Here is a 21,547-nt window from a genome sequence, read left to right on the forward strand (position 1 = left end):
GCTGCTTCTCCTTCTCCCTTTGTGAAATCTCCAGCTCCTCTTCCCGGCTTCTCAGCGCACTGGAAATAGCTCCAGCCAGCCCCATGAAGATGAGTTTGTGCTGACGCAGAGGTGCTTCACAGAGGAAAGCAAAAGGGGGGGGGGGATCAGTCATGTCTCTTACGAGTTTTCCCAGCCTGCCAGGTCCAGAGCTGTGCTCCCTCCCTCCCCCACAGCTCTCCTGCCTCCGGCTGCCTCCAGGACCGGGTCCCTGCGCCTGCTCTCCTGGCCCCAGGGAGCTGGTGTGCGTCACCACGGCCTGCCCAGGGCGCGCTGCCAGCAGCGCGGTGGGCGCCTCCGAGGAGCCCAGGTAAGAGCAGCGGGGCAGAGGCTGGCTCTGGGGCAGGCAGGAGCCCGCTGGGCGCCCGGCGCTGGGAGGGTTTGGAGCAGTTGCTTCCCCCTTTTCGGGTGGGTGGTCAGCGGTTGCTTCGCGTGGACCCCGTGGGGAGCAGCGGCCGCTCGTGCCCAGCCGCCCTGGCGCCCAGGAGGGGCTGGAGACCCGGCCTCCGCCCCGGGGAGCGCCGTCGCCGAGGGCCACGATGGGGGCTTGCCCACGGGCACCGGCTGGGGAGCGAGCGGGACCCCAAGCCCCAGTGGCTGCCTCGCCCCAGCCCCTGCGATGCCGCTGCCCCTGCCTCAGTTTCCCCAGCGCTGGGGGTGCCCTACAGCCCGGGCCAGGCTGCAGAGAGGAGGCGTTAACTCCTGTGGGTGCCGGCAGGGAACTTGCCGAGTGTCCTCAGCGCAGCCCCAGCCCTTAACCCTTGCTCGCCTGCACCAGCCTCCCCCAGGAGCCCTCCCAGGGCCTGGGGATGGGGCGGGCGGACAGGGCGACGTCCAAAGGGGGAAGGGGCTCTCTGGGGCAAGCCCGCCCGCGTGGGCTCCGTCGCCTGGGCCCTGCCCCACTGCCGCATCCCCAGTGCTGATGTCACCCGTGGGTGGCCGCGGCAGGCAGCGTGCCAGGGCGGGCAGGCTGGGCGCCGGGCAGGAGCTTCGGCGGGCCAGGGGCCGCGGGGGACCCGCTGCGTCCCCGGGCCCCGTCGCCAGCGGGAGCGAGGAGCCAAGGATGCGGTGGTGAGCGGCCGCGGGGGGAGGAGGAGGAGGAGGAGGAGAGGCAGGGAGTAGCCCCGCGGCAGGGGCGCGGGGAGCACGGCTGCGGGCCGAGGTAGGTGAGAGGGCTGGGGCCATCCTCCCCCCCCCCCCCCCCCCCGGCCTTGCAAAATCCTCCCTGCGGGCAGGAAGGAGGGGAGGGAGCACGTGCAGCCCCGCGCTGGAGCCGGGGCCGGCTCCCAGCGGGTCTGATGCTGCGCAGGCTCCATCCTCGGGGTCTCCCCTGCCCGCGGTGCCCGCGGCAGCGAGCGATACCCTGCGGCGACGCCGCGATACTCCCCGTCCCCGCGGTTCCCCCGCAGCGGGGCCGGCCGTGCCCTCCCGGGGGGCGTTTTGGGATGGGTTCCTGCCCGGAGTCCCCACCGGGGTAGCAGCTGTCTCGCGAGGCCCCCGGGGGCATGCGAGGACGAGGACGGGCGCCGGCGGCTCCGGAACAGTGTGGGCACAAAGCCGGGCGGCTCCGCGGGCGCCCCGGTTCCGGAGCGCCCCGGCGGGGAGCAGCGGCCGCGGCCGGCACCGGCCCCGCCAGGGCCCCCACCCCGGCTCACCTCGCGGCCCGGCAGAGCCCCCCAAAGCGCCGCTCGCCCCGCGGTGCCCGTGCCCTCCTCACCCCCCTCCCTGTCCTGCCAGCGTCCCCAGCCCCACGGCAGCCCCAACGGCGGGACCCCGCGGGGACGACGGCGCCCGGCACAAGGACTGACGCCGCGGAGGCCCGACGCTGCCCGGGAGCCATGGTGAGCGTGTGGGGCCGGGGCCGGGGCTGAGCCCCCCGGCCCTGCTCCGGGCCCCGCTCCCGCCTCCGGCAGCGCCGGCGCCCTCTCGGGAAGGAGCCCCGGGACGGCTCCGGCCCCGGCCGAGCGTCCCGCGGGGTCCCCCCCAGGCGGAGGCGGAGGCGGCCCCGGCCGAGGGCCGCCCGCCGGCCCGGAGGCGCTGGCTCTTCTGGCGGCTGCACCCGCGCTGGAAGCTCCTGGGCGTCTTCGAGATCGACGCCGAGCACGAGTTTTACGGGCTGACCTGCCGGCTGCGAGCGGGGCTCGGCGCGGCCGCCCAGGCCGCCATCGACCACCCGCCGGCGGTGAGGCGCCGCGCGGGGCGGCCGCGGTGGGGTGGGGTGTGGGGTGGGGGGGACGCACGGCCCGAGCCGCCCCGCGGGGAAACGGAGGCCGCGGGGGCGAGGGCCGGGCGCTCACGGCGCCGCGTCCGCGCCAGGAGCGTCCCGGCGAAGGCGACTGCGCGGCGGTGCTCAAGCAGCCCCACGAGGTGAGGGGACGGCGGCGGGGGCGCGGCGGCCGGGCGGCTCGGCGGCGCCCGGTGCCAGCGCCGCCCGCCCGCCCGCAGGGCTTCGAGCTGCGGACGTACGCGGCGCCGGCGTTCGCCCGCCTCCGGCGCTCGCTGGGGCTGCCCGAGGAGGAGTACCAGGCGTCGCTGAGCTCCCGCGGGCCCTACCTCCAGTTCATCAGCAACTCCAAGAGCTCGGCCGACTTCTTCCTCACGTGAGCGCCCGCCGCCGGCACGGCTCCCGGGGGACCCCGAGGGCCAGGGAGCCCCGCGGGGGCTGCGGGGCACGGCAGCGCCCGCCTGCCGGCGCCCCTGCCCGCCCCTGCGCAGCCAGGCCCGCGGGCACACCGGCGCCCGCCCCGGCACGTCCCTGCGCGCTCACGCGCGCCCGTGCCCACGTGCATCCTGATGCCCACCGATGGGTGCCCACGCACACCCGTGCCCACAGGCACACCAGCTCCCACCCCGGCACGTCCCTGCACGCTCACGCGCGCCCGTGCCCACATGCATCCTGATGCCCACCGATGGGTGCCCACGCACACCCGTGCCCGCAGGCGCACCAGCTCCCACCCCGGCACGTCCCTGCACGCTCACGCGCGCCCGTGCCCACGTGCATCCTGATGCCCACCGATGGGTGCCCACGCACACCCGTGCCCGCAGGCGCACCAGCTCCCACCCCGGCACGTCCCTGCACGCTCACGCGCGCCCGTGCCCACGTGCATCCTGATGCCCACCGATGGGTGCCCACGCACACCCGTGCCCGCAGGCGCACCAGCGCCCGCCCCAGCACGTCCCTGCATGCTCACGCGCACCAGTGCCCACGTGCATCCTGATGCCCACCGATGGGTGCCCACGCACACCCGTGCCCACAGGCACACCAGCGCCCGCCCCGGCACATCCCTGCACGCTCACGCGCGCCCGTGCCCATGTGCATCCTGATGCCCACCGATGGGTGCCCACGCACACCCGTGCCCACGGGCGCAGCAGCACCCACCCTGCGTGCTCACGCTCGCCAGCACCCGTGCCCTAGCCCCAGGGAGAGGCAGCGTCCCGCGGCCCGAGCGGTCCCGGTCAGGGACCCCTCGCCCTCCGCCTCCCCGAGCGCCCGCGGCCTCCTCTCGCCCCAGGCACGACAAACGCTTCTTCCTGAAGACGCAGAACAAGCGGGAGATCCGGTTCCTCCTCTCCAACCTGCCCCGGTACCTGCAGCACCTCGAGAGATACCCCCACTCGCTCCTGGTCCGCTTCCTGGGTGAGCTGGGGCCGCGGCGGCCCCGGGGCGCAGGTCCTGGTCCGCGTTTCAGGGGCGCCAGCGCCAGCAGCGGGAGAGGGGCGGGGGTGCGCGCTGGGGGCGGTGGGCGAGCGGTGCTGAGCGCCTGCCCGGCCCCTCACCGCGTCCCGCCTCCCCGCAGGGGTTCACAGCATCATCCTGCCCCGACAGAAGAAGGTAGGTGCGGGCGGCCGGCGCCGCGCCGCCCCGGCGCCGCCTGTGCCCGCCTCACGCCCGCCCTCGCCCCTCTCCGCCAGAAATACTTCATCATCATGCAGAGCGTCTTCTACCCCGACGAGAGGATCCTGGAACGGTGAGGCCTGTCCCGGGCGCGCGGTGTCCATCTGTCCCGGGGCAACTGGCATCCATCTGTCCTGGCGTGCCTCCTGTCCCTCTGGCCAGTGGTGTCTGGTGTCCATCCGTCCTGGTGTGTCCCCTGTCCATCTGGCCAGTGGTGTCTGGTGTCCATCTGTCCTGGTGTGCCCTGTGTCTGCTTGCCCTAGGGTGCCCCATGTCCATCTGTCCTGCTGTTCCCAGTGTCCATCCACCCCATAGTGCCCGGAGCCATCTGCCCTGGTGCACCCATGTCTGCCTGCCCCAGGGTGCCCCGTGTCCATCTGTCCTTGGTGCCCAGTATCTGTCTGTCCTGGTGTACTGGGTGCCTCTCTGTCCCAGGATACCCAGTGTCCATCTGTCCTACACTCCCAAGTGTCCATCTATCCTACACTCCCAAGTGTCCATCTATCCTGGTGTGCCCAGTGTCCATTTGTCCCGGTGTGCCCAGTGCCTGTCTGTCCCAGGACACCCAGCGTCCACCTGTCCTTGGTCCCCAATGTCCATCTGTCCTGGGGCAGCGCATGTCCATCTGTCCTTGGTGCCTGGTGCCCATCTGTCCCCGGTGCGCAGTCTCCACCTGCCCTGGGACAGCCCGACCCCGCTCCGTGGGGCACCACGCTGCAGGGCAGGGGGCCCGTGGGGCGGCGCGGGGCGGGGGGGCCCGAGCCACGAGCCACCGCGCAGGTACGACATCAAGGGCTGCTGGGTGAACCGCTGGGCCGAGCCGGCCCCCGAGGGCAGCCCGGCCGTCGTGGTGCTGAAGGACCGCAACTTCGAGGGCAAAACCATCGCCCTGGGTAAGGCGGGCGGCGGGCAGGCGGCCGGGAGCCCGGCGGCGGCGGCGAGGGGCCGGCGCTGAGGGTGCCCCCGCGCCCGCAGGCGCCCAGCGGCCCTGGCTGCTCCGGCAGCTGGAGCTCGACAGCCGCTTCCTGGAGGAGCTGCGGGTGCTCGACTACAGCCTGCTGCTGGCCCTGCAGCCGCTGCACGCCGACGAGAAGCAGCCGCCCGGGCTCGCCCTGGCCAGCCTCGTCGTCCGCGCCGCCCAGTAGGTGCCCAGGGGCCGAGCGCGGGGGCCGGCTCCACGCCGCGGCCCGGCCGCCGCTCACGCCACCGGCCCCCGCGCAGGTCCGTGGAGCAGAGCGCGGCGCCGGCGCGGGAGCCGGGCGCCCGCATCGCCGCCCAGCACCGGCGCCTGCTGCCGGCCAGCAGGAACCCGCTGCACGTGCTGGACGGGCCGCAGCTCCGCTACTTCGTGGGCATCGTCGACCTCTTCACCGTCTACGGCTGCCGCAAGCGGCTCGAGCACCTCTGGAAGAGCATCCGCTACCGGGGCCAGTCCTTCTCCACCGTCTGCCCCGCCGAGTACGCCCGGCGGCTCCGCCGCTGGGTGGAAACGCACACGCTGTGAGCGCGCCCGCCGCGAGCTGCCGCAGCATCGCCCCCGGCCCCGGGCGGGAGCGCCCGCGGCTCGCCCCCAAAGCCTTCGGTTCCCGCGCCCGAGACCGCACCAGCTTTCTCCTAAGAGCCGCACGGGACCGGCACGGGGGGCCTGGCGTGCGTCGAGCGCGCTAGGTCTCAGCCGCAGCACTGGAAACGCTCCTCCGGGCGCTGTCCCGCACCGAGGCCGTCAGCAGCACCCGGCACGCCTGGGAACTGCGCTGCGCCCGAGCGGCCCGCGGGCGTCATGGCCTATGGCTGCGCTACCGGGGGGCTCTTCCCCCACCCGCGTCCCGTAGAGCACGCCGCGCCGTGTCCCCGCTTCGTGCCTCAGTTTCCCTGCCCCGTTCCTGGGTGCAGCCGCTGCCCCAGCGCCTCCGTCGTTCCCGTACGCCGTGCCCATCCTGGGAGCAGGCTCTGCCGGATGGGAAAGCAGGGACGAGCCGGCACGGAGAAACCGAGCAGCCCCCGCCCCAGCGCAGGTCATTGCCGGCAGCCGCAAATGTCCAACCCGAGAGCCGGGACACCCCCGCGCTGGCGCCCCGGGGGGCAGAAAGCATCAGCTCTGGCTTTGAGTGGCCTTATGGATTAAAAAAGATCCGCTACGGAGGGGTGGCAGGACTGGCTGCGTGTTTCCTACCCGGGCGACCCCACGGGCAAGGGTTCCCCCCCGGCGGAAGGAAGCGATGAGCCCGCTCGCCCGGCGGGAAGCCGAAACCGCCCGCCGAGAGCTCGGCGCCCGGCGCCGCTCGCCGCGCGCCTCTCCCGTGCCCGCGCAGGAGGAGCCCGGCCCTGCCGCCACCTCCGCTCTGCCTTCCGCGGGCGGCGGCCGGGCGCAGGGTGGGCACCGGCCTCGAGGCTGCGCCCGGTGTTTCCCCGGCCGCAGCGAGGGGAAACGTCCAACGCGCCGCGGGGGCCGGAGGCGCCTGCTCCGGGGACGCGGCCCGGCCCTGCGCAGCGGGCGGGCTCCGGGGGGCTCCGGGGGGTGCTGGGGGGTGCCGGGGGGTCCCGGGGCTCCGTCCCCGGGGCACGTGGCCGCGGCGGGGCGGGGCCGGCTCAGCCCCGCCCCCAGCCCCGCCCCCAGCCCCGCCCCCAGCCCCGCCCCGGCGGCGCGATGCGGGGCCCGGCGGCCGCGGGGCCCGGGCAGCGGCGGCTCTGCGCTCGCCGCCGCCGCCGCCGGGGCGGTAAGTGGCGCCGGGCAGCGCGGAAACGGCGCCCGGCTGCTGCCCCCGCTCCGGGCCGGCCCCACCGCTGGAGTCCGGCCTGGCCCGGCGCGGCCCGGCGCGGCGAGCGGGCTGCCTTCCGCGGCGGGGAAACCGGGCACGGGGGCTTGCGGGGGGGGTCCCGGGCGCGGGGGAAGGTCCTGGGAATGGGGAGGCCGTGGGGGGTTGCTCGGGCACGGGGGGCCGGGGGGGTCCCGAGGGGTCCTGGGCACGGGGGTTCCAGGAATGGGAGGCCATGGGGGGTTGCTCATGCACGGGGGGTCTCGGATACGGGGGTCCTGGACACGGGGGGGGGAGTCCCGGGAGGTCCCAGGCATGGGGGGGTCCCGGGCACAGGGGATTTCAGGGGGTCCCGGAGGTAGGGGGGAACTGAGCACTGGGGGGGGGGGGGATCAAGGCCGGGGAAGTCTCGAGGAGCCCCAGATGTGGAGGGGGGGGGTCCCAGGAATGGGGAGTCCCAGGCAAGGGGGAGGTTCCCAAGCCTAGGGTGGTCCCCGGTACAGTGGGGGTCCCAGGCATGGGGGGGAGCCCAGGAATGGGGAGGCCATGGAGGGTTGCTCAGGCATGGGGGGGTCTTGGGAATGGGGATCCTGAGCCCAAGCGGGTCCCAGGCGCGGGGGAACCCTGGGGGAGGGGGGTATGTCCCAGCCAGGCCGGATTTCCCTGGGTGCGGGGGTTTTCCTGCAATTCGGCGCGGCCGGCCGATCCCGCTCTGCACGCAGGCCGCGAGCCCGGACGCTCCGGATAACCCGCGCCCCGAAGGATGAGGACGCTGGTGAGTGCTCTCCTTCCTCCGGCTGGGGTTGGGGGGGGGGGGAGGGGGGGTCTGCCTGGCCCGCCGGCGCGAGGCTGCTACCCGCCGCCGGACCCCCCCGCCACCGGGACGACCCCGGCCACCTCTCCTCGCAGGTCCAGCTCTCCCTCAGCCTGGCGTCCCTGGCCGCCGTCTCCGTGCTCTACGTCCTGCTCTGCTCCCGCGCCTGCCTGCGGATGTGCTGCCTGCCCGCCGGCGGGCTGGCGAGCCCCCCGCACGCGGCGCCCCGCGCGCTCGCCTTCCTCGGCTACAGCCGCGTCCCCGACGGCGAGGTGCGCGGGGACGGGCAGCGCGGCCCCTGACCATCCCCACCCCGCACCGTGCCTCAGTTTCCCCTCCTGGGAGAAGGGTGAACCGGAGGCTGCGGCAGCTCCCGCTGTTGCCGGAGGGAAGGGAAAAGCGTTGAACCGCCGCTGGGGGGAGGAGAGGGGCCGCAGAGGGGCTCCCCGGCCCACCGCCCGTCTCGCCCGCAGCCGCTGGCCAGAGCGCCGTGCCGCCGCTGCGCCCTCGTCTCCAGCTCGGGGCAGATGCTGGGCTCGCGCCTGGGCAAGGCCATCGACGGCGAGGAGTGCGTGCTGCGCATGAACCACGCGCCCACCGCGGGCTACGAGGAGGACGTGGGGGCGCGCAGCACCGTCCGGGTGGTGTCGCACACCAGCGTCCCGCTGCTCCTGAGGAACCAGCCCTACTTCTTCAAGCAGTCCCAGGAGACCATCTACGTCGTCTGGGGGCCCGCGAAGAAGATGAGCCGGGAGAAGGCGGGCCCGACCTACCGGGCGCTGCTGAAGGTGGTGGAGAAGTATCCCAGGCTGCAGATCTACACGCTCACCGAGCAGAAGATGGCCTACTGCGACGACGTCTTCCAGAACGAGACCGGCAAGAACAGGTACGCGGGCCCCGCTCCTTGCCCTGCCCCAGGGCCGCCCGGCGGGCATCTCTCCAGCCTTTGGGCCGTCGCTGCTGGCCCCGCAGGTTTTCTCCAAGTGGGGAAAAGGGCTAAAATGGAGGTTCGGGCTGTCCCGCTTCCTCCGTCACCGCAGTCCCGGGCTGCCCCACGGGCCTTGGGAGATGCCCCAGCGCCGTCACCGTGCTTTGCAGGATGAAATCCGGCTCCTTCCTGAGCACGGGCTGGTTCACCATGATCCTGGCCATGGAGCTGTGCGAGCGGATCGTGGTCTTCGGCATGGTCAACGATACCTACTGCAGGTGTGGAGGGGGGGCCGGGCCGGGCCGGGGGGCCGGCGCCACGGCACAGCTGGGAGGCGCGGGGCCCGGCTGGGCGCCCCGCTCAGTCTCCCACTGCACCCGGCAGGGAGAAGAACCGCTCCAGCGTACCTTACCACTACTTCGAAAAGGGCCGACTGGACGAGTGCAAAACCTACCTGGCCCACGAGCGAGCCCCCCGCGCCGGGCACCGCTTCATCACTGAGAAAGCCGTCTTCTCCCGCTGGGCCAGGAAGAGGAACATCGTCTTCACGCACCCCTCCTGGGCGGGCGGCTAGGGCCCGCCGCCGCCGCAGCTTCCCGCCTGCTCTTGTTCTCCTAAGACGTTGTCTCAGCTCTGCCGATGCCACATTTTAAAGCCTTTTTCCCTCCCCTGCAGTGGGGGATTTTGGTCGCAGCCTCCGCGGGGCTGGTTCGGAGGGGCTGGGAGCGGCGCTGCACGCCGCCGCCGGCTCTGACCCAAGGCGATTGCGGAGGTTTTCCACCTCTAAAGCCAGGATGAATGTTTAATACGGGACTGAACATTTACACAGTTAGGTTCCAGCGTGACGCAGGGCAGGAAACGTTGGCGTCCTCCCGGGACGCAAACTGGTGCCTCTTCCAGGGATGAAATTTCAGCGCGGTCCGTGCCCCGCACGTGGCGGAGCCGTGGGGCCGGGGTGAGCGGAGCCTCCCACGTCCTGCCCTCCTGCAACGGCCTCAAACTGGTACGTTTTGCTAGCGGTGAGCAAAACTCGGTGCTCGCGGAGCTTCCCGCGGGGGGGCGAACGGGGCGTTTCCCGTTTGAGGCAGCATTTCCCTGTCTTGGCCCAGCTTTCAGCCCATCCTGGGGCCGCGCAGCTGGGAACGGGACCCGTGGGGGTCCCGCACCGCCGCACCGCCTCTGCCTCCCCCCTCTTCCCCGGCAGCCGCTCCCGCCGTGGGCACGGAGCCCTGCACCCCCCGAGCCAGAGAAGCTGGGGGCTGCGTGTGCCCAGGGAGCTCCGTGTTGCCTTGTCACAAGTGCCCTTGGATTCAGACCAAAGCAAATGTGCTCATTAAAAGCATTTTTAACTCCTCACTGGGTGTGTTTGTGCAAACGGGGCATCTGACAGGGTGCCCAAAGGCTTGGGCACCCACCCGCACCCCAAGGTCCTCCCGCCCGGCAGTGCCCTGACGTAGGAAATTCCCGCTGGGGCAGGAAAGCAGGTCCCCGAGGAGGTATGCGGGCGGCCGAGCGGCAGGGAAAGGGAGATTTCTGCTTGCTCCCTCTTCAGCTGACCCCTGTCGAAGTCAAGGGAACGAGAAGGACGATTTGGGTCCCCGAGCAGAGCTGCTGCTTGGGGAGCTGCCAGAAAACCCTCGCTGTGGATGGAAGCGAGCAAAAACCTCTCTGCCAGGGCCTCAGGCAGCAAAGGGGATCTTTAATGCAATGGAGCCAAAAGCCCTCTGGATGGGCACATGGGGCACGCAGGCTCCCGTTAATGCCGGCAGCAGAGCCTCCCACGCCCCAAGAAATCAATGATGGAGCCCTTGGAGCAGCACAACCAGGCACGGGCCACGGGCATCTGAAAAACGAGCCGCTGCTCCCTGGCAGCAGGGTGCTGTGCCAGCGGCCTTGGCGCACGCCGGGCTGAGCGAGCCGCCGCCGCTCCCGCGCGCTGCTTTTCCGCCGGAGGGGCTCGAAGCGCCTTTGCGGGCGCCGTGCACCGAGGGGATGATCCGCCCGGCAGCGCCGAGGACCGGAGCACCCCGGAGCCGTCCCGCACCGAGCGGGAGCGGGGCCTCGCCGCCGCGGCCCCCCTCGCACCGCGCGTTCTCCCTCCGCTAAAGCCTCCCCCCTCCCTTCCCCCTCCCCAGTGCGCGGCCCCGGGCGGGGCCGCGGGCGGCGCTAGGACCCCGCGGCGGCGGCGGCGGCCGGGCCGGCAGCGCGGCGCAGTGCGGAGCGGCGCGGAGGGGCCGCGGTGAGAGCGCGCGGGGCGGCGGCGGCGCCGGGGCCGGGGCCGGGGCCGGGGCCGGGGCCGGGGCGGCTTTGCCGCGCTCCGGGGCAGGGCTGCGCCCGGCTGCCGGGGTCTGCGCCGCGGAGCAGCGGGAGGATTGCGCCCTGCTGCGCGGGAGGGTTTCCGCGGCCGAGGATGCGGGCGGGTGCGCGTCCCGAGGAGGAAAGGCTTTGCGCGTAGCGGGGGGGGTGGGAGGATTTGCTGCCCCAGGGCTGCACCCCCAGGAAGGGGGAGCTGCACCGGGCCCCGGCTCGGTCTGGAATTGCGCGCCCCGGGGGGGGGGGTCTGGGGCAGGATTGCAGCCGGGGGTGCGGGAGGCCTTGCATCCTGGGAGCGCGGGGGAGGCTGTGCGCTTCCAAGGATGCGGGAGGATTTGCATCCGGGGCTGGGATTTGCACACAGCGGTGCGGGAGGGTTTGCAAGGAGGGGGCAGCTGCACCAGGCCCGTCCTGGTTTGCCGAGCTGCGAGCGCTGCTGGGAGCGCGGGCGGGCGGCGGGTGGGGGGGAGCCGGCAGAGTGGCGCACGGCGGGGCGGGGGGGGGGTTTGCAGCAGCGGGGACCCGGTCTGGATCAGCCTTCTCGGCCCGGCAGGGCCCCGGTGGAGCAGCGATGTGACCCCCGGGGAGCCGCGATGGCCGTGCCACCCACAGCAGGGGCCTGGGACCACCACGCAGCGCCCGCAACGCATGAGGAGGAGGAGGAGACGGTGCCCACCGCGCCGCTCGCCACTCTCTGCAGATGAGACCCCTCGCCCAGGTAGGGCCCCCGGGGTCCCCGCTGCGCCGGGGACTGGCTCTGCCCGCTGGCTCCTCGGGCGGCGTTCGCGGGGGCGGCCGATAGCCCGAACGCTGCTGAGCGATGGGGATGGAGCGAAACGCGGGTGCAGGGACCTGCTGCCATGGGTGCCCATGGGGAAGCCCCTCAGCACCAGAAAAATTAGCCGTTGCTTGGGCTGTCCAGGACAGGTTGGCATCTGTCGGGCCAGCAGCACCTGCTTTGAGATAGCTCCGGGGTCCCCCATCCCCTCCAGACGTGGGAGAGTTGAATCCAGCTTGCTGCGATATTTTCCATCCCGGCTCCTCCCCAGTTAATTAGTACAGAGCCCCCCACACACTTTTTTTTTTTTTCTTTTTAATTTCCAATTACTCTGAGTTTCACAGCGGAGGAAGAGCAGTGACTCACTAAAGCGGACTTCAAAAAATAAATTGGGTCGGGCTGCCTGCCGCGAGCCTGGGGAGAGCCGGGGGGGGCAACGGCTCCTGCGTCCCCGCCGGGCGAGCGCCCGTGGGTGCCCGCGGGCGGCCGGCGGAGAAGAGGTTTCCTCCCGGTTTCTGGCTGGATCTGAGCCAATGTGTGAGCTGAGCTGGGCAGGTCTCAGCCGTGCCCGCGGGTCGCTGGGCACCGGGATGCGGCTGGCAGGCGCCCGCGTCGCGCGCCCTCCGCCGGGATCTGTCCTGCCCGTCGGCGTCTCCTCCGCGTTTGTTTTAATGGGATTTTGCTTCGGGAGCCCAATCGACTTAGAGGGGGTGGAGGCAACAGCGGGGTCTCCCGTCACGTTCCCTCCCGCATCGGGTATTTGTTTGAGTGGCTTTTGCTTGCGCCGCCGACGGGATAAGCCGTCCCCGGAGCTCAGCCTGGCTCCGGGCTTCTCCCACGGCGAGGCGGCTTCGCTTGCTCTGTCCAGCCCCGTCCCCGCTCCGCCGCCGCGGCCTTGACCTTCCCTCCGTGCCCCGCGGCAGTGGGGCCCCGCGCGGCTCGCGGCCGCCCCACGGCGCGCCCGGGGCCCCGGCAGCGCTCTCCTGTAACCCTCGATTTTATAAGCCGATCTGCCGGAGAGCTAATCCAATTTTGCAGCCAGCGCGGGCGTTCCCGGCGAGCCGGGCCCCGCGGGCAGCTCGTCGCGCCACGGCGGCGCGAGGGCGGCCCGTCCCCGTCTCTAATTTTAATTAACAGCGGAGGAGGGTGAGGCCGAGTGGGAGGAAATTTGGACGAGCCCGGTCCGCGTGGGAGCGAGGAGAGGGGGGCGGCGTGGGGCCGGGCGGGGGACGGACGGACGGGGACGCGCGGAGTGACCCCCGTCCCGCCGGCCGTTGCAGGTGCTCGCGCTCCGCCGGCGATCGCTCCGCGCTGAGCTCGGCACAGAGACATGAGCGGCAGCACGGTGAGAGCCCCCGGGCGCGCGCGGGAGCAGCCCCCGAGCACCCGCCCGCGGGCAGAGCCCGCGCCGAAGCCTCTCCCCGGCTCCCGCTGCCCGGGAAGGGCCGCTCGGGGCCGTGGCACCGCTCGGGGCCGCGGGGCTCCGGGCTCGGCGCCGCGGGAAAAAGACCCTCGGCCCGCGGGAGGCGCCTGCAGGGCCGGAGCGCGGGTGCGAGCGGCCGCTTTGCCCTCGGCGGGGGGAACGTGCCGTCCGGTGCCGCCCCGGGGCCCTGTCCCGTGTTATTTTTTCACATCCCAAATCTGCTGAGCGCGGGCGGAGGGAGGATTCGAGCTGCCGAGCGTTGGCGGCGCCGGGCCGGCTGCCAGGAGCGGCCGGGTTTTGGCGACGAAAGCGCCATTTCCAGTGAAATCGGCTTCCCGCAAAGCGGGGCGAGCGGGTCTGGGTGCCGGGTCTGGGTGCTGGGGGGCGGTGCCGGGGGTCAGTGCCGGGGGGGCCCGCGGCTGCTGACGCTCTTGCCCGCGCGCCCGCAGGGCCAGCGCGCCGCCGTCCTCGTGGCCCTCTTCGCCCTGGTCACGCTGCTGATCATCTACAGCTCGAGCAGCGGGAACGAGGTCTTCCGCTACGGCCCGCTGCGGGGCAGGGCCCGCCGGCCCCCCAACCTCAAGAAATGGGGGGTCCAAACCGGGTACCTGCCCGTCTGCGGGAACAAGGTGCGAGGCGGGGCCCCGGGCGGGGGGCCGGGCGGGGGCGGCCGGCGCTGCCTCCGGCCGAAGCGTCCCGCGCCCGCGGGGCCCGGCGGGCGAAGGTGGTGCCACCCCGTCCCAGCGCCGCCCCTGCCCGTCCCCGCGGCAGCGGCGGTGCCCTGAGCACAGCCTGGCTTTGGGACAGCGAGTGCTTTTGTCCTCGTGCTGGGACGCAGGCGTCGAGCAGCGCCGGGGGGGGGGGGGACCCGGGGACGCGGGAGATTCCCGCGGCGCTGCGGACGGCGCTCACGGCGCTCGTCTCCCCCAGACCCTGACTTCCCACTGCCACCAGTGCGTCATCGTCACCAGCTCCAGCCACCTCCTGGGCAGCCGCCTGGGCCCGGAGATCGACCGGGCCGAGTGCACCATCCGCATGAACGATGCCCCCACCACGGGCTACGAGGCGGACGTGGGCAGCAAGACCAGCTTCCGGGTGGTGGCTCACTCCAGCGTCTACCGCGTGCTGAAGAGGCCGCAGGAGTTCGTCAACAAGACCCCGGAGACCGTGTTCATCTTCTGGGGGCCGCCGGCCAAGATGCAGAAGAGCCTGCTGAAGATCATCCAGCGCCTCAGCGTGTCCTTCCCCAACACGACGGCCTACGTCGTCTCCCCGGGGCGCATGAAGCAGTTTGACGACTTGTTCCGGGGAGAGACGGGGAAGGACAGGTACCTCGGAGGGGCTCTCCGGACCTCGCCGGCGGGTCCCCGCGGTGGAGCCGGCTCCCCGGGGGGCGGGGGGTCCCCTCGGGCGGGCGAGGGACCCCGGGGGGCTCGCTGCGTCCGCGGTGACGTAGCTCCGTCTCCGCTGCCCCTTCCCGGTTCCTCTGCCCGCTGGGCGCCAGGGAGAAGTCGCGGTCGTGGCTCAGCACCGGCTGGTTCACCATGGTGATCGCGGTGGAGCTCTGCGACAACGTCCACGTGTACGGCATGGTGCCGCCCAACTACTGCAGGTAAGGGCAGCGCGGCGCCGGCGCCGGCCCCGGCTCCGGCCCCGGCTCCGGCGCCCTCACGCCGCGCTCGGCGCCCCCGCAGCGGGCGGCCCCGGCCCCGGCGCCTGCCGTACCACTACTACGAGCCGAAGGGCCCCGACGAGTGCACCACGTACCTGCACAACGAGCGGAGCCGCCGCGGCAACCACCACCGCTTCATCACCGAGAAGCGGGTCTTCGCCGCCTGGGCCGCCCTCTACAACATCACCTTCTCGCACCCGGCCTGGGCGTAGCGGCGGCCCCCGCCGCGGCAGGCGCGCGGCCCAAAGCCGCCTTTTCTTTCTTTTCTTTTTTTTGCACCGGATGACGGACGTTTTGGTGGGTTTTTCTCTTTTCCCGCCTGCTGGCCCTCGTGGTCCTATTGCTTTTTATTTTTTTTTCTTCCTTTTCCTAAGAAAAACTCGACTCGCCGTGTCACTGGATGCAAAGCGGTTGCACCCAAAGGGGCTCGGACCCCCCCCCCCACACACGCTGCCCAGGGCTGGGTGCCAGCAGGCACGGGCTGGGGGGGTCGGAGATTTTTTTATATTATTATTAATTCCTCAGCAGCAGGGAAGTAACTTAGGGGGTGTCCCTGGGGCGGCGGGGCCCCGCAGCCGCCCGGCGGAGGGTGGCTCCGTGCCTCAGTTTCCCCGTGGTAGCCACGGAGCCGGCGGCAGCGGGGGGGTCGCCAGCGCCAGGGCCAGTTGCGGGGGGCCGGCACGGCGCCCACGTTTTGTAAGCGATTTGTACAGGAATAAATATTGCTACGGTCTGTCACCTCGGGCTCTGCCTCCGGGCTGCGGCGTGGGGCCGGGGGGGCCGGGAGAGGGGCGATGCCCCGGGGATGGGCGCCGTCGGGGGCTGCAGGGATGGAGGGTGCGAGGTGCCCCGCGAGCGGGGAGGCAGCGGGAGCCCCCAAACTGGCGGGTCTCAGCACCGCCCTACCGGTCCCGAGCGGCTGCAGCACCTTTCCCTGCCTGGCCCTCACCCTGGCATCCCGGCGTCGCCTCTGTGGCCTCCGCTCTGGGCGGCTTTGCCTGGGGGGGGGGGGGAACGGAGCCACGGAGGGCGGGGGGGGGTCATGGGGTGCCTGTGCAGTGGGGATCCCCCGTCCCGGGGCTCTGCATCCCTCCGGCCCCCCAAGGGTTAACTGCCCCCCCCCCCCGGGCCGCGATTTGGGGTTCGGGCTGCCCGTGGGGCCCCTCCGAGGGGAACCGGCAGCCGTCAGCGGTGGCCGGGGGGGCAATGCCATTCGGAGGGCTGTGATGGGGGGGGGCAGCGGCGGAGCCCCCCAGGCCCTGGCGGCTCGGGTCCCTCCCCCCCCCCCAAGCCCCCGCCGCCCGGCCCGGTGCCGCCGGTGCCGCGGTGCAGCCGGGCGTCCGCGCGGCCCGCTCGCCCGGCGGCTCCCGGCGATCCCCCTCCCGGCATGCAGCGCGGCCGCGCCGCCGTGCGGCTCCGCCGTCTGTGTATATATAGATATATGCGTCCATATATATAGCGGTCACGGCAGCCGGGCAGGACGGCCGGCTGCGGCGAGCCCGACCCGCCGCTCGCTGACCCCCCAGCGCGGCTCCAGCCCGGCACCCCCAGGTCAGTGGCCAGGCCGGGCGCGCGGCGGGGGGCCGCGGCGGCGCCATTCCCCCCCCCCAAAAAACACCACCGCCTCCAGCCACCCCAGGGCTCCCCCCGCGCCTGCTCCGGCCGCGGCTCCCGCATCCCTGCATCCCTGCTCCGGGGCGACCCCCCCCCCCCACCACGGCCCCCTCCCGGTGGGTCCCCCCGGCCCCGGGCGGCAGCGAGCGGCTGCTCCCTCGCTGCAAGCGTTTTCTCCGGCCGGCTGCCCGCCGCCGCCGGGGCCGTCTCTGTGCACCGCCGGCGAGGTGGGGGGGGACCGGGACCGCCGGGGCCGTGACCTTGGGGGTCGTTTGAGCATCCATGCCTCGGTTTCCCTCCCTCCCCCATTGGCAGGGGAGGGGGCAAAACCCACTCGCTCCTGCACCCAGCTGGGCTGGATTTGCTGGGAGCACCCATGGGTGGGGGGGGAGGGTCCCACGCCAAACGGGCCCGCGGGGGGTCCGCAGCGCGGCGTGCAGGGCGCTGAGCACCCTGCCCGCCTCAGCATCGCCCGCGCCGGGGGCACCTGGGGACAGCACCTCGGCAACATTTACGCCCGGCCAAACTTAGCCGCCTGCCCTTTGCAGCCTGGAAGGCGACCCCGCGGCGCGGCGGCACCGAGGCCGTGCCGGGGGAGGCCGTGCCGGGGGAGGCCGTGCCGGGGGGAGGCCGTGCCGGGGGAGGCCGTGCCCGGCGCGCGCCGCGCCGGCCGGTCGGTCTGGTTTGGGGAGGCCGGGGCGACGCGGCGCGGGTGCTGCAGGGCTGGGTGCGGGGGACGCCGGCCGGCCCGCGGCACGGCGCCACGGTAGAGCCGCTCGGCCCCTTTTCCCTTGCAGCCTGCAGCTCTCCGGAGCCCGGACCGCCGCAGCATGTCGGCAGGTGAGCGGGCCCCGCGCCGCCGGCGGTCCCCCCCCCGCAGCGTCCCTCCGGCCCCTCAGGCGCCCCGCGTCCCCCGGCCAGCCGCTTGGCTCCGGCCCAGCCGCAGGGATCGCCGGCTGCCGGAGGAGCTGAAATTTCAGAAGGCTGTAACCGGGAGACGGCGGAGAGCGGCGCTGGGGCGCCTCCGCCTTATTTTTAGCTCTCCTCCCTCAGCCTTGCAGCGGCCGGGCATTGCCCCCACGCTGCCGCCCTGCCAGGTGGGAAAGAGCCACTCCGGTGCCAAGAGGCTCCAGCGCTAGGAGCCTCCAGCACTGGGAGGCTCTGGAAGGGGGGTGCTTTGGCACTGGGAGGCTTCAGCGGTGGGATGCTCCAATCATGGGAGGCTCTGGTGGTGGGATGTTCCATTGATGGGAGGCTCTGGGGGTGGGATGCGTCAGCAGTGGGATGCTCCAACGATGGGATGCTCTGGTGGTGGGATGCTCCAATGGTGGGATGCTCCAATGATGGGAGGCTCCGGTGGTGGGATGCTCCGGTGGTGGGATGCTCCGTTGATGGGAGGCTCTGGGGGTGGGATGCTCCATTGATGGGATGCTCCGGTGGTGGGATGCTCCATTGATGGGAGGCTCTGGGGGTGGGATGCGTCAGCAGTGGGATGCTCCAACGATGGGATGCTCTGGTGGTGGGATGCTCCAATGGTGGGATGCTCCAATGATGGGAGACTCCGGTGGTGGGATGCTCCGGTGGTGGGATGCTCCATTGATGGGAGGCTCTGGTGGTGGGATGCTCCAGTGGTGGGATGCTCCGTTGATGGGAGGCTCTGGGGGTGGGATGCTCCATTGATGGGATGCTCCGGTGGTGGGATGTTCCAATGGTGGGATGCTCCATTGATGGGATGCTCTGGGGGTGGGATGCTCCATGGTGGGATACTCCAGCACTGAGATACTCCAGTGCTGGGATGCTCTGGCAGTGGGGTGCTCCAGTGGTGGGATGCTCCAGTAGTGGGACGCTCCAGTACTGGGATACTCCAGCAGTGGGATGCTCCAATGAGGGGATGCTCTGGTGTGGAGATGCTCTGGTGCAGGGATGCTCCGATACTGGGATGCTCCCACAGGGACAAGGCTGTTAGTGCTCCCCATCTCCCATCCGTGTGCCCAGCCCCAGCCCCTCAGACCAATTCTGGGGACGATCCGGGTGTCAGGAAGGTGCTGGGGGCAGCGTGCCAGCTTGTGCCGCACCATGCGTGCTGAGCGTGCCACTGTGCCGGGCAGGGTGGCCCCGGGAAGCCCTGCCAGCCCCCAGCCCCGCGGCACCCTTGGGCCCGAAGTCGTTGCTGGCGACCGTCACCGGGGCGCCGGGGAGCCAGCGGGATTCCACCTCGGCACGGCCGAGCCGGCAGGGCCGCCGCGGGCCGGGGCAGCGGGCCGGGGCGCCATGGGGGCAATGTGCTCCTGCCTGGGCGACTCGGCCGCTCAGGCCGGCCGAGGTGACGGGGGCAAGGGGGGCTTGGGGCCTCCCCCAGCCCGGGGGGGCAGTTCAGCCTCTGCTTGACTGAGTCCGGTTTTTCTGTTTTCTTCCCCCCCCCAGAAAAACTCAAGCATCACAAAATCATCTTCGTGGTGGGTAAGTCGGCGGCCGGCCGGTGCGGGGAGCGAGGCCGACGGCAGAGCCCCGGCCTCCCGCCAGAGGGGTCGGGACCGCGGGGAGCAGCCCGCTGTGCAAGGGCTGCTCGAAAATTTGGGACCTGCACAAACTGCCGGGGTTTCTGCAGCCGCACACACCCTGGGGTGCTCCCAGCCCGGCTCCCCGGGGATGCCCCGGGTGCCAGTGCTCGGGGACCCTGTCTCTCTGGGTGCTGGAGGCTCCCTGTGGATCTGCACTGCCTTTTCCAGCCTCCATCCCAGCTCTTTCACCCTGCTGTGACTTACAGGTGGCCCCGGCTCGGGAAAGGGGACGCAGTGCGAGAAGATCGTGCAGAAGTATGGGTACACCCACCTCTCCACCGGAGACCTGCTGCGTGCCGAGGTCAGCTCCGGCTCCGAGCGGGGCAAGAAGCTGAAAGCCATCATGGAGAAAGGCGAGCTGGTGCCCCTGGTGAGCCTGCGCGGTGGAGGGGCCCGCTGGGACACCCCGAGCTGGAGAAGCAGGCCCATGGGCGCTAGCGGTGGGAACACCGGTGGTGCTGCTGATGGTCAGCACGAGGCCTGGGGTTGCCTTGGTCCCCATCGCTCCAGAGCCCTGGGTTAGCAGCAGGGCTTGGGGGATGCTGGGTGATGGGGTGGGGACACGTTGTCCCCATGACATCTTGTCCTCCCCCGGCTTCCAGGACACGGTGCTGGACATGCTGCGGGATGCCATGGTGGCCAAAGCAGATGTGTCCAAGGGCTTCCTGATTGACGGCTACCCCCGCGAGGTGAAGCAGGGAGAGGAGTTCGAGAAGAAGGTGAGGGGCTGGCGGTGGCCCTGCTTGTGGGGACACCACCACGGACCCGCACAGAGGGGGACATCCATGCCCATGGCCGTGTCCCAGCCCCTGGTGACATCTGCCTCCCCTCCACCCACAGATCGGCCCCCCGACGCTGCTGCTCTACGTGGACGCAGGGAAGGAGACGATGGTCAAGCGGCTGCTGAAGCGGGGCGAGACCAGCGGGCGGGTGGACGACAACGAGGAGACCATCAAGAAGCGCCTCGAGACGTACTACAAGGCCACGGAGCCCGTCATCACCTTCTACAAGAGCAGGGGCATCGTCCGCCAGGTGATCTTTGATCTGCCAGCTGTCCCCGCCACGGCGTGGGCTCCCTGCCTCCTTTGGGGGTCCCTGGCCGCTGCGGGTGCTTGGTCCCCCCCGGAGATGTCTCCTCCTTGGGGCGGGGGGGGGGGAAGCCTTAGCCGTACCCTAGCCCATCCGTAAGCCAAACTTTGTCCCCAAAAAGCGACGCCCCCCCCCGCCTCCACCCCCTCAGCAGGCAGCTCCCGCCCCCCCCCCCGCCTGACCGCGTCCCCCCGTCCGCTCGCGCAGCTCAACGCCGAGGGCACCGTGGACGAGGTCTTCCAGCAGGTCTGCTCCCACCTGGACGCGCTGTAGGCGGCCGCGGGGCGGCTGCCCCCCGGCCCGGCCCGCCGCCCCCCGCCCGCACGCGCTCCGGCTCGGCGGCAGAGACAGCGGAAGAGGCTTTATCCTGTTTTCGTGGACAGAGCCGCGCGGAGGAAATTTCAAGGACATTGTGTTTGGCTCTTTCCCGTCTCTCCCCAGTAAAGTTCACTTTAATGAGCCCAGACTTTATCTTTTTTCTTCTGCCGCAGGAAATGAGTTTTTCTTTCCAGACATTTTTTATCCCCCCCCCTTCCCCTCCGCACACCCCTCTCTGAGGCTGATTAAGGGCAGGAAACGGGCTGTTTATCCCGCCGGGTGGCATCGCGGCCGGGGCGGCGGCGGCGGGACACCGCGCTCCGCGGGACGGCCCGGGCCCCGGCCCCCAGCCCCGCGCGCACCTGCCTCGGCCGGCGGCCGCCCGGAGCCGCGGCGGCGGAGCCCGGCGGGCGTTTCGGCCGCGGGCTCTGCCCGGATGCCCGGGGGTCTTCCCGGACGCGGGGCTGCCGCCCGCCGGGTTACGGCGCGGGCAGGAGGCGGCAGAGCCGTGACCTCGGCCGGCCCCGGCCCCGCTCGCCTGCGGGCGAAGAGCGAAGCGCCGGGCGGGAGGCAGCCGAAGCCGAGACGGTGGCGAGGGAGGAAGCGATCCGGGTTGGAGGCGGGTGGTGGAAAAAAAAGAAAATCCCCAAGGAAAAAGCTGACGCCGCCGGGTGCCGCCGGCCCTCCTCCCCGGCGTGGTTTGGGCGAAGCCGCGGCCGCCCCGCGCGCCGTCGCCAGCAGCCGCCGCGCCGGGGGGCAGGGGGTGCGGGAGGGCGGGGGGCTGCGCGGTGCCGGCCCGGCCCGGCCCGGAGCACCCGCCGTCCCCAGGAGATGGCAGTGCTCCATCACGGCGGGACGGCGGGACGGCGCCGGCGACGCGTCCCCGGGCACGGCCGGGACAGGCCTTGCCGTCTCGCCGCCTCCCCTCTCGCCCTCCCCCCCCCCCCCCGGGCGCCCCGTCCATCCGAGCAGGCGTTCCTGCCCCGGCTCCCGCGGCGGGGAGCAGCTCCGGAGGGGCTCGAGCCCGTCCTGCCGAGCACCCGGCCGCGCATTTCGGGGTGCCCCCCCCTCCCCGCCCCCCGCCGCCGTGCCCCCCGCCAGCACCGCGGTATATGGGGAAACTGAGGCACGGCGCTTGGGCCAAGTGCCCCCCTCGACCCCGCGGCGGATGGGGAAGAGGGGGGGTCCCATCCGGCCCCGCGGCGCCGAGCGCACACGCGGTGGGCAGCCCTCCGGCCCTCCCCGACCTCCCGGCAAGGCTCCAGGCCTCCGCGAAGCGGCATTTCCTCCCCGGGCTTGGCAGGCGTTCGGCTCCGCGGACCCTCCTCTAAAAGGGAGTTGATTTCC

General features: G+C 72.2%; 4 protein-coding genes and 1 long non-coding RNA gene across 7 annotated transcripts; all 5 read left to right on the plus strand.

The window, feature by feature from the left end:
- Nucleotides 1-272: 272 nt before the first annotated feature.
- Nucleotides 273-2,102, plus strand: LOC134148654 (uncharacterized). Its single transcript, XR_009960248.1, has 3 exons — nucleotides 273-349; nucleotides 1,777-1,880; nucleotides 2,027-2,102. It is a non-coding gene; the product is annotated as an uncharacterized LOC134148654 (long non-coding RNA).
- A 2-nt stretch (nucleotides 2,103-2,104) lies between these two features.
- PIP5KL1 (phosphatidylinositol-4-phosphate 5-kinase like 1) lies at nucleotides 2,105-6,009 on the plus strand (the record flags this gene model as incomplete). Its single annotated transcript, XM_062591308.1, has 9 exons — nucleotides 2,105-2,221; nucleotides 2,356-2,406; nucleotides 2,485-2,639; nucleotides 3,552-3,676; nucleotides 3,837-3,871; nucleotides 3,952-4,007; nucleotides 4,715-4,827; nucleotides 4,910-5,075; nucleotides 5,156-6,009. Coding segments are annotated over 9 exons (1,101 nt in total), but the record flags the coding sequence as incomplete, so codon positions are not given.
- Nucleotides 6,010-6,591: 582 nt separating this feature from the next.
- ST6GALNAC4 (ST6 N-acetylgalactosaminide alpha-2,6-sialyltransferase 4) lies at nucleotides 6,592-9,788 on the plus strand. Of its 2 annotated transcripts, XR_009960236.1 has the most exons (7): nucleotides 6,592-6,651; nucleotides 7,413-7,465; nucleotides 7,600-7,776; nucleotides 7,978-8,390; nucleotides 8,603-8,710; nucleotides 8,817-9,435; nucleotides 9,542-9,788. XR_009960236.1 is itself a non-coding variant. In XM_062590806.1 (6 exons), the coding sequence occupies exons 2-6, from the start codon at nucleotides 7,454-7,456 to the stop codon at nucleotides 9,004-9,006; spliced, it is 900 nt and encodes a 299-aa protein (XP_062446790.1). In that variant the 5' UTR covers nucleotides 6,592-6,651; nucleotides 7,413-7,453; the 3' UTR covers nucleotides 9,007-9,788. The 2 variants fall into 2 exon arrangements, 1 of the variants encoding a protein (XP_062446790.1); XM_062590806.1 differs by having other exon boundaries at nucleotides 8,817-9,788.
- An 825-nt stretch (nucleotides 9,789-10,613) lies between these two features.
- ST6GALNAC6 (ST6 N-acetylgalactosaminide alpha-2,6-sialyltransferase 6) lies at nucleotides 10,614-15,356 on the plus strand. 2 transcript variants are annotated; one of them, XM_062591113.1, is made up of 7 exons: nucleotides 10,614-10,671; nucleotides 11,299-11,463; nucleotides 12,804-12,868; nucleotides 13,396-13,575; nucleotides 13,877-14,274; nucleotides 14,451-14,558; nucleotides 14,641-15,356. In XM_062591113.1, exons 3-7 carry the CDS (start codon nucleotides 12,854-12,856, stop codon nucleotides 14,828-14,830), a joined length of 891 nt encoding a protein of 296 aa, XP_062447097.1. In that variant the 5' UTR covers nucleotides 10,614-10,671; nucleotides 11,299-11,463; nucleotides 12,804-12,853; the 3' UTR covers nucleotides 14,831-15,356. The 2 variants fall into 2 exon arrangements, with proteins under 2 accessions (XP_062447097.1, XP_062447096.1); XM_062591112.1 differs by lacking the exon at nucleotides 10,614-10,671 and adding an exon at nucleotides 10,740-10,852.
- Nucleotides 15,357-16,032: 676 nt separating this feature from the next.
- Nucleotides 16,033-20,341, plus strand: AK1 (adenylate kinase 1). The gene is made up of 7 exons (XM_062590869.1): nucleotides 16,033-16,169; nucleotides 17,030-17,072; nucleotides 18,657-18,692; nucleotides 19,000-19,163; nucleotides 19,396-19,512; nucleotides 19,634-19,825; nucleotides 20,090-20,341. The coding sequence occupies exons 2-7, from the start codon at nucleotides 17,063-17,065 to the stop codon at nucleotides 20,153-20,155; spliced, it is 585 nt and encodes a 194-aa protein (XP_062446853.1). The 5' UTR covers nucleotides 16,033-16,169; nucleotides 17,030-17,062; the 3' UTR covers nucleotides 20,156-20,341.
- The last annotated feature ends 1,206 nt before the right edge of the window (nucleotides 20,342-21,547 follow it).

The sequence above is a fragment of the Rhea pennata genome, chromosome 18 (assembly GCF_028389875.1).
Source record: "Rhea pennata isolate bPtePen1 chromosome 18, bPtePen1.pri, whole genome shotgun sequence".
Taxonomy (NCBI): Eukaryota; Metazoa; Chordata; class Aves; order Rheiformes; family Rheidae; genus Rhea; species Rhea pennata.

Bases quoted from the DNA above. Each gene is read 5' to 3' on its own strand.
- ST6GALNAC4 (XM_062590806.1), top strand. The intron at 7,777-7,977 runs GTGCGCGGGGAC...TCTCGCCCGCAG, and splicing joins GCCGCGTCCCCGACGGCGAG to CCGCTGGCCAGAGCGCCGTG. The intron at 8,711-8,816 runs GTGTGGAGGGGG...TGCACCCGGCAG, and splicing joins GTCAACGATACCTACTGCAG to GGAGAAGAACCGCTCCAGCG.
- ST6GALNAC6 (XM_062591113.1), top strand. The intron at 13,576-13,876 runs GTGCGAGGCGGG...CGTCTCCCCCAG, and splicing joins TGCCCGTCTGCGGGAACAAG to ACCCTGACTTCCCACTGCCA. The intron at 14,275-14,450 runs GTACCTCGGAGG...GCTGGGCGCCAG, and splicing joins GGAGAGACGGGGAAGGACAG to GGAGAAGTCGCGGTCGTGGC.
- AK1 (XM_062590869.1), top strand. The intron at 19,164-19,395 runs GTGAGCCTGCGC...CCCGGCTTCCAG, and splicing joins AAGGCGAGCTGGTGCCCCTG to GACACGGTGCTGGACATGCT. The intron at 19,513-19,633 runs GTGAGGGGCTGG...CTCCACCCACAG, and splicing joins GAGAGGAGTTCGAGAAGAAG to ATCGGCCCCCCGACGCTGCT.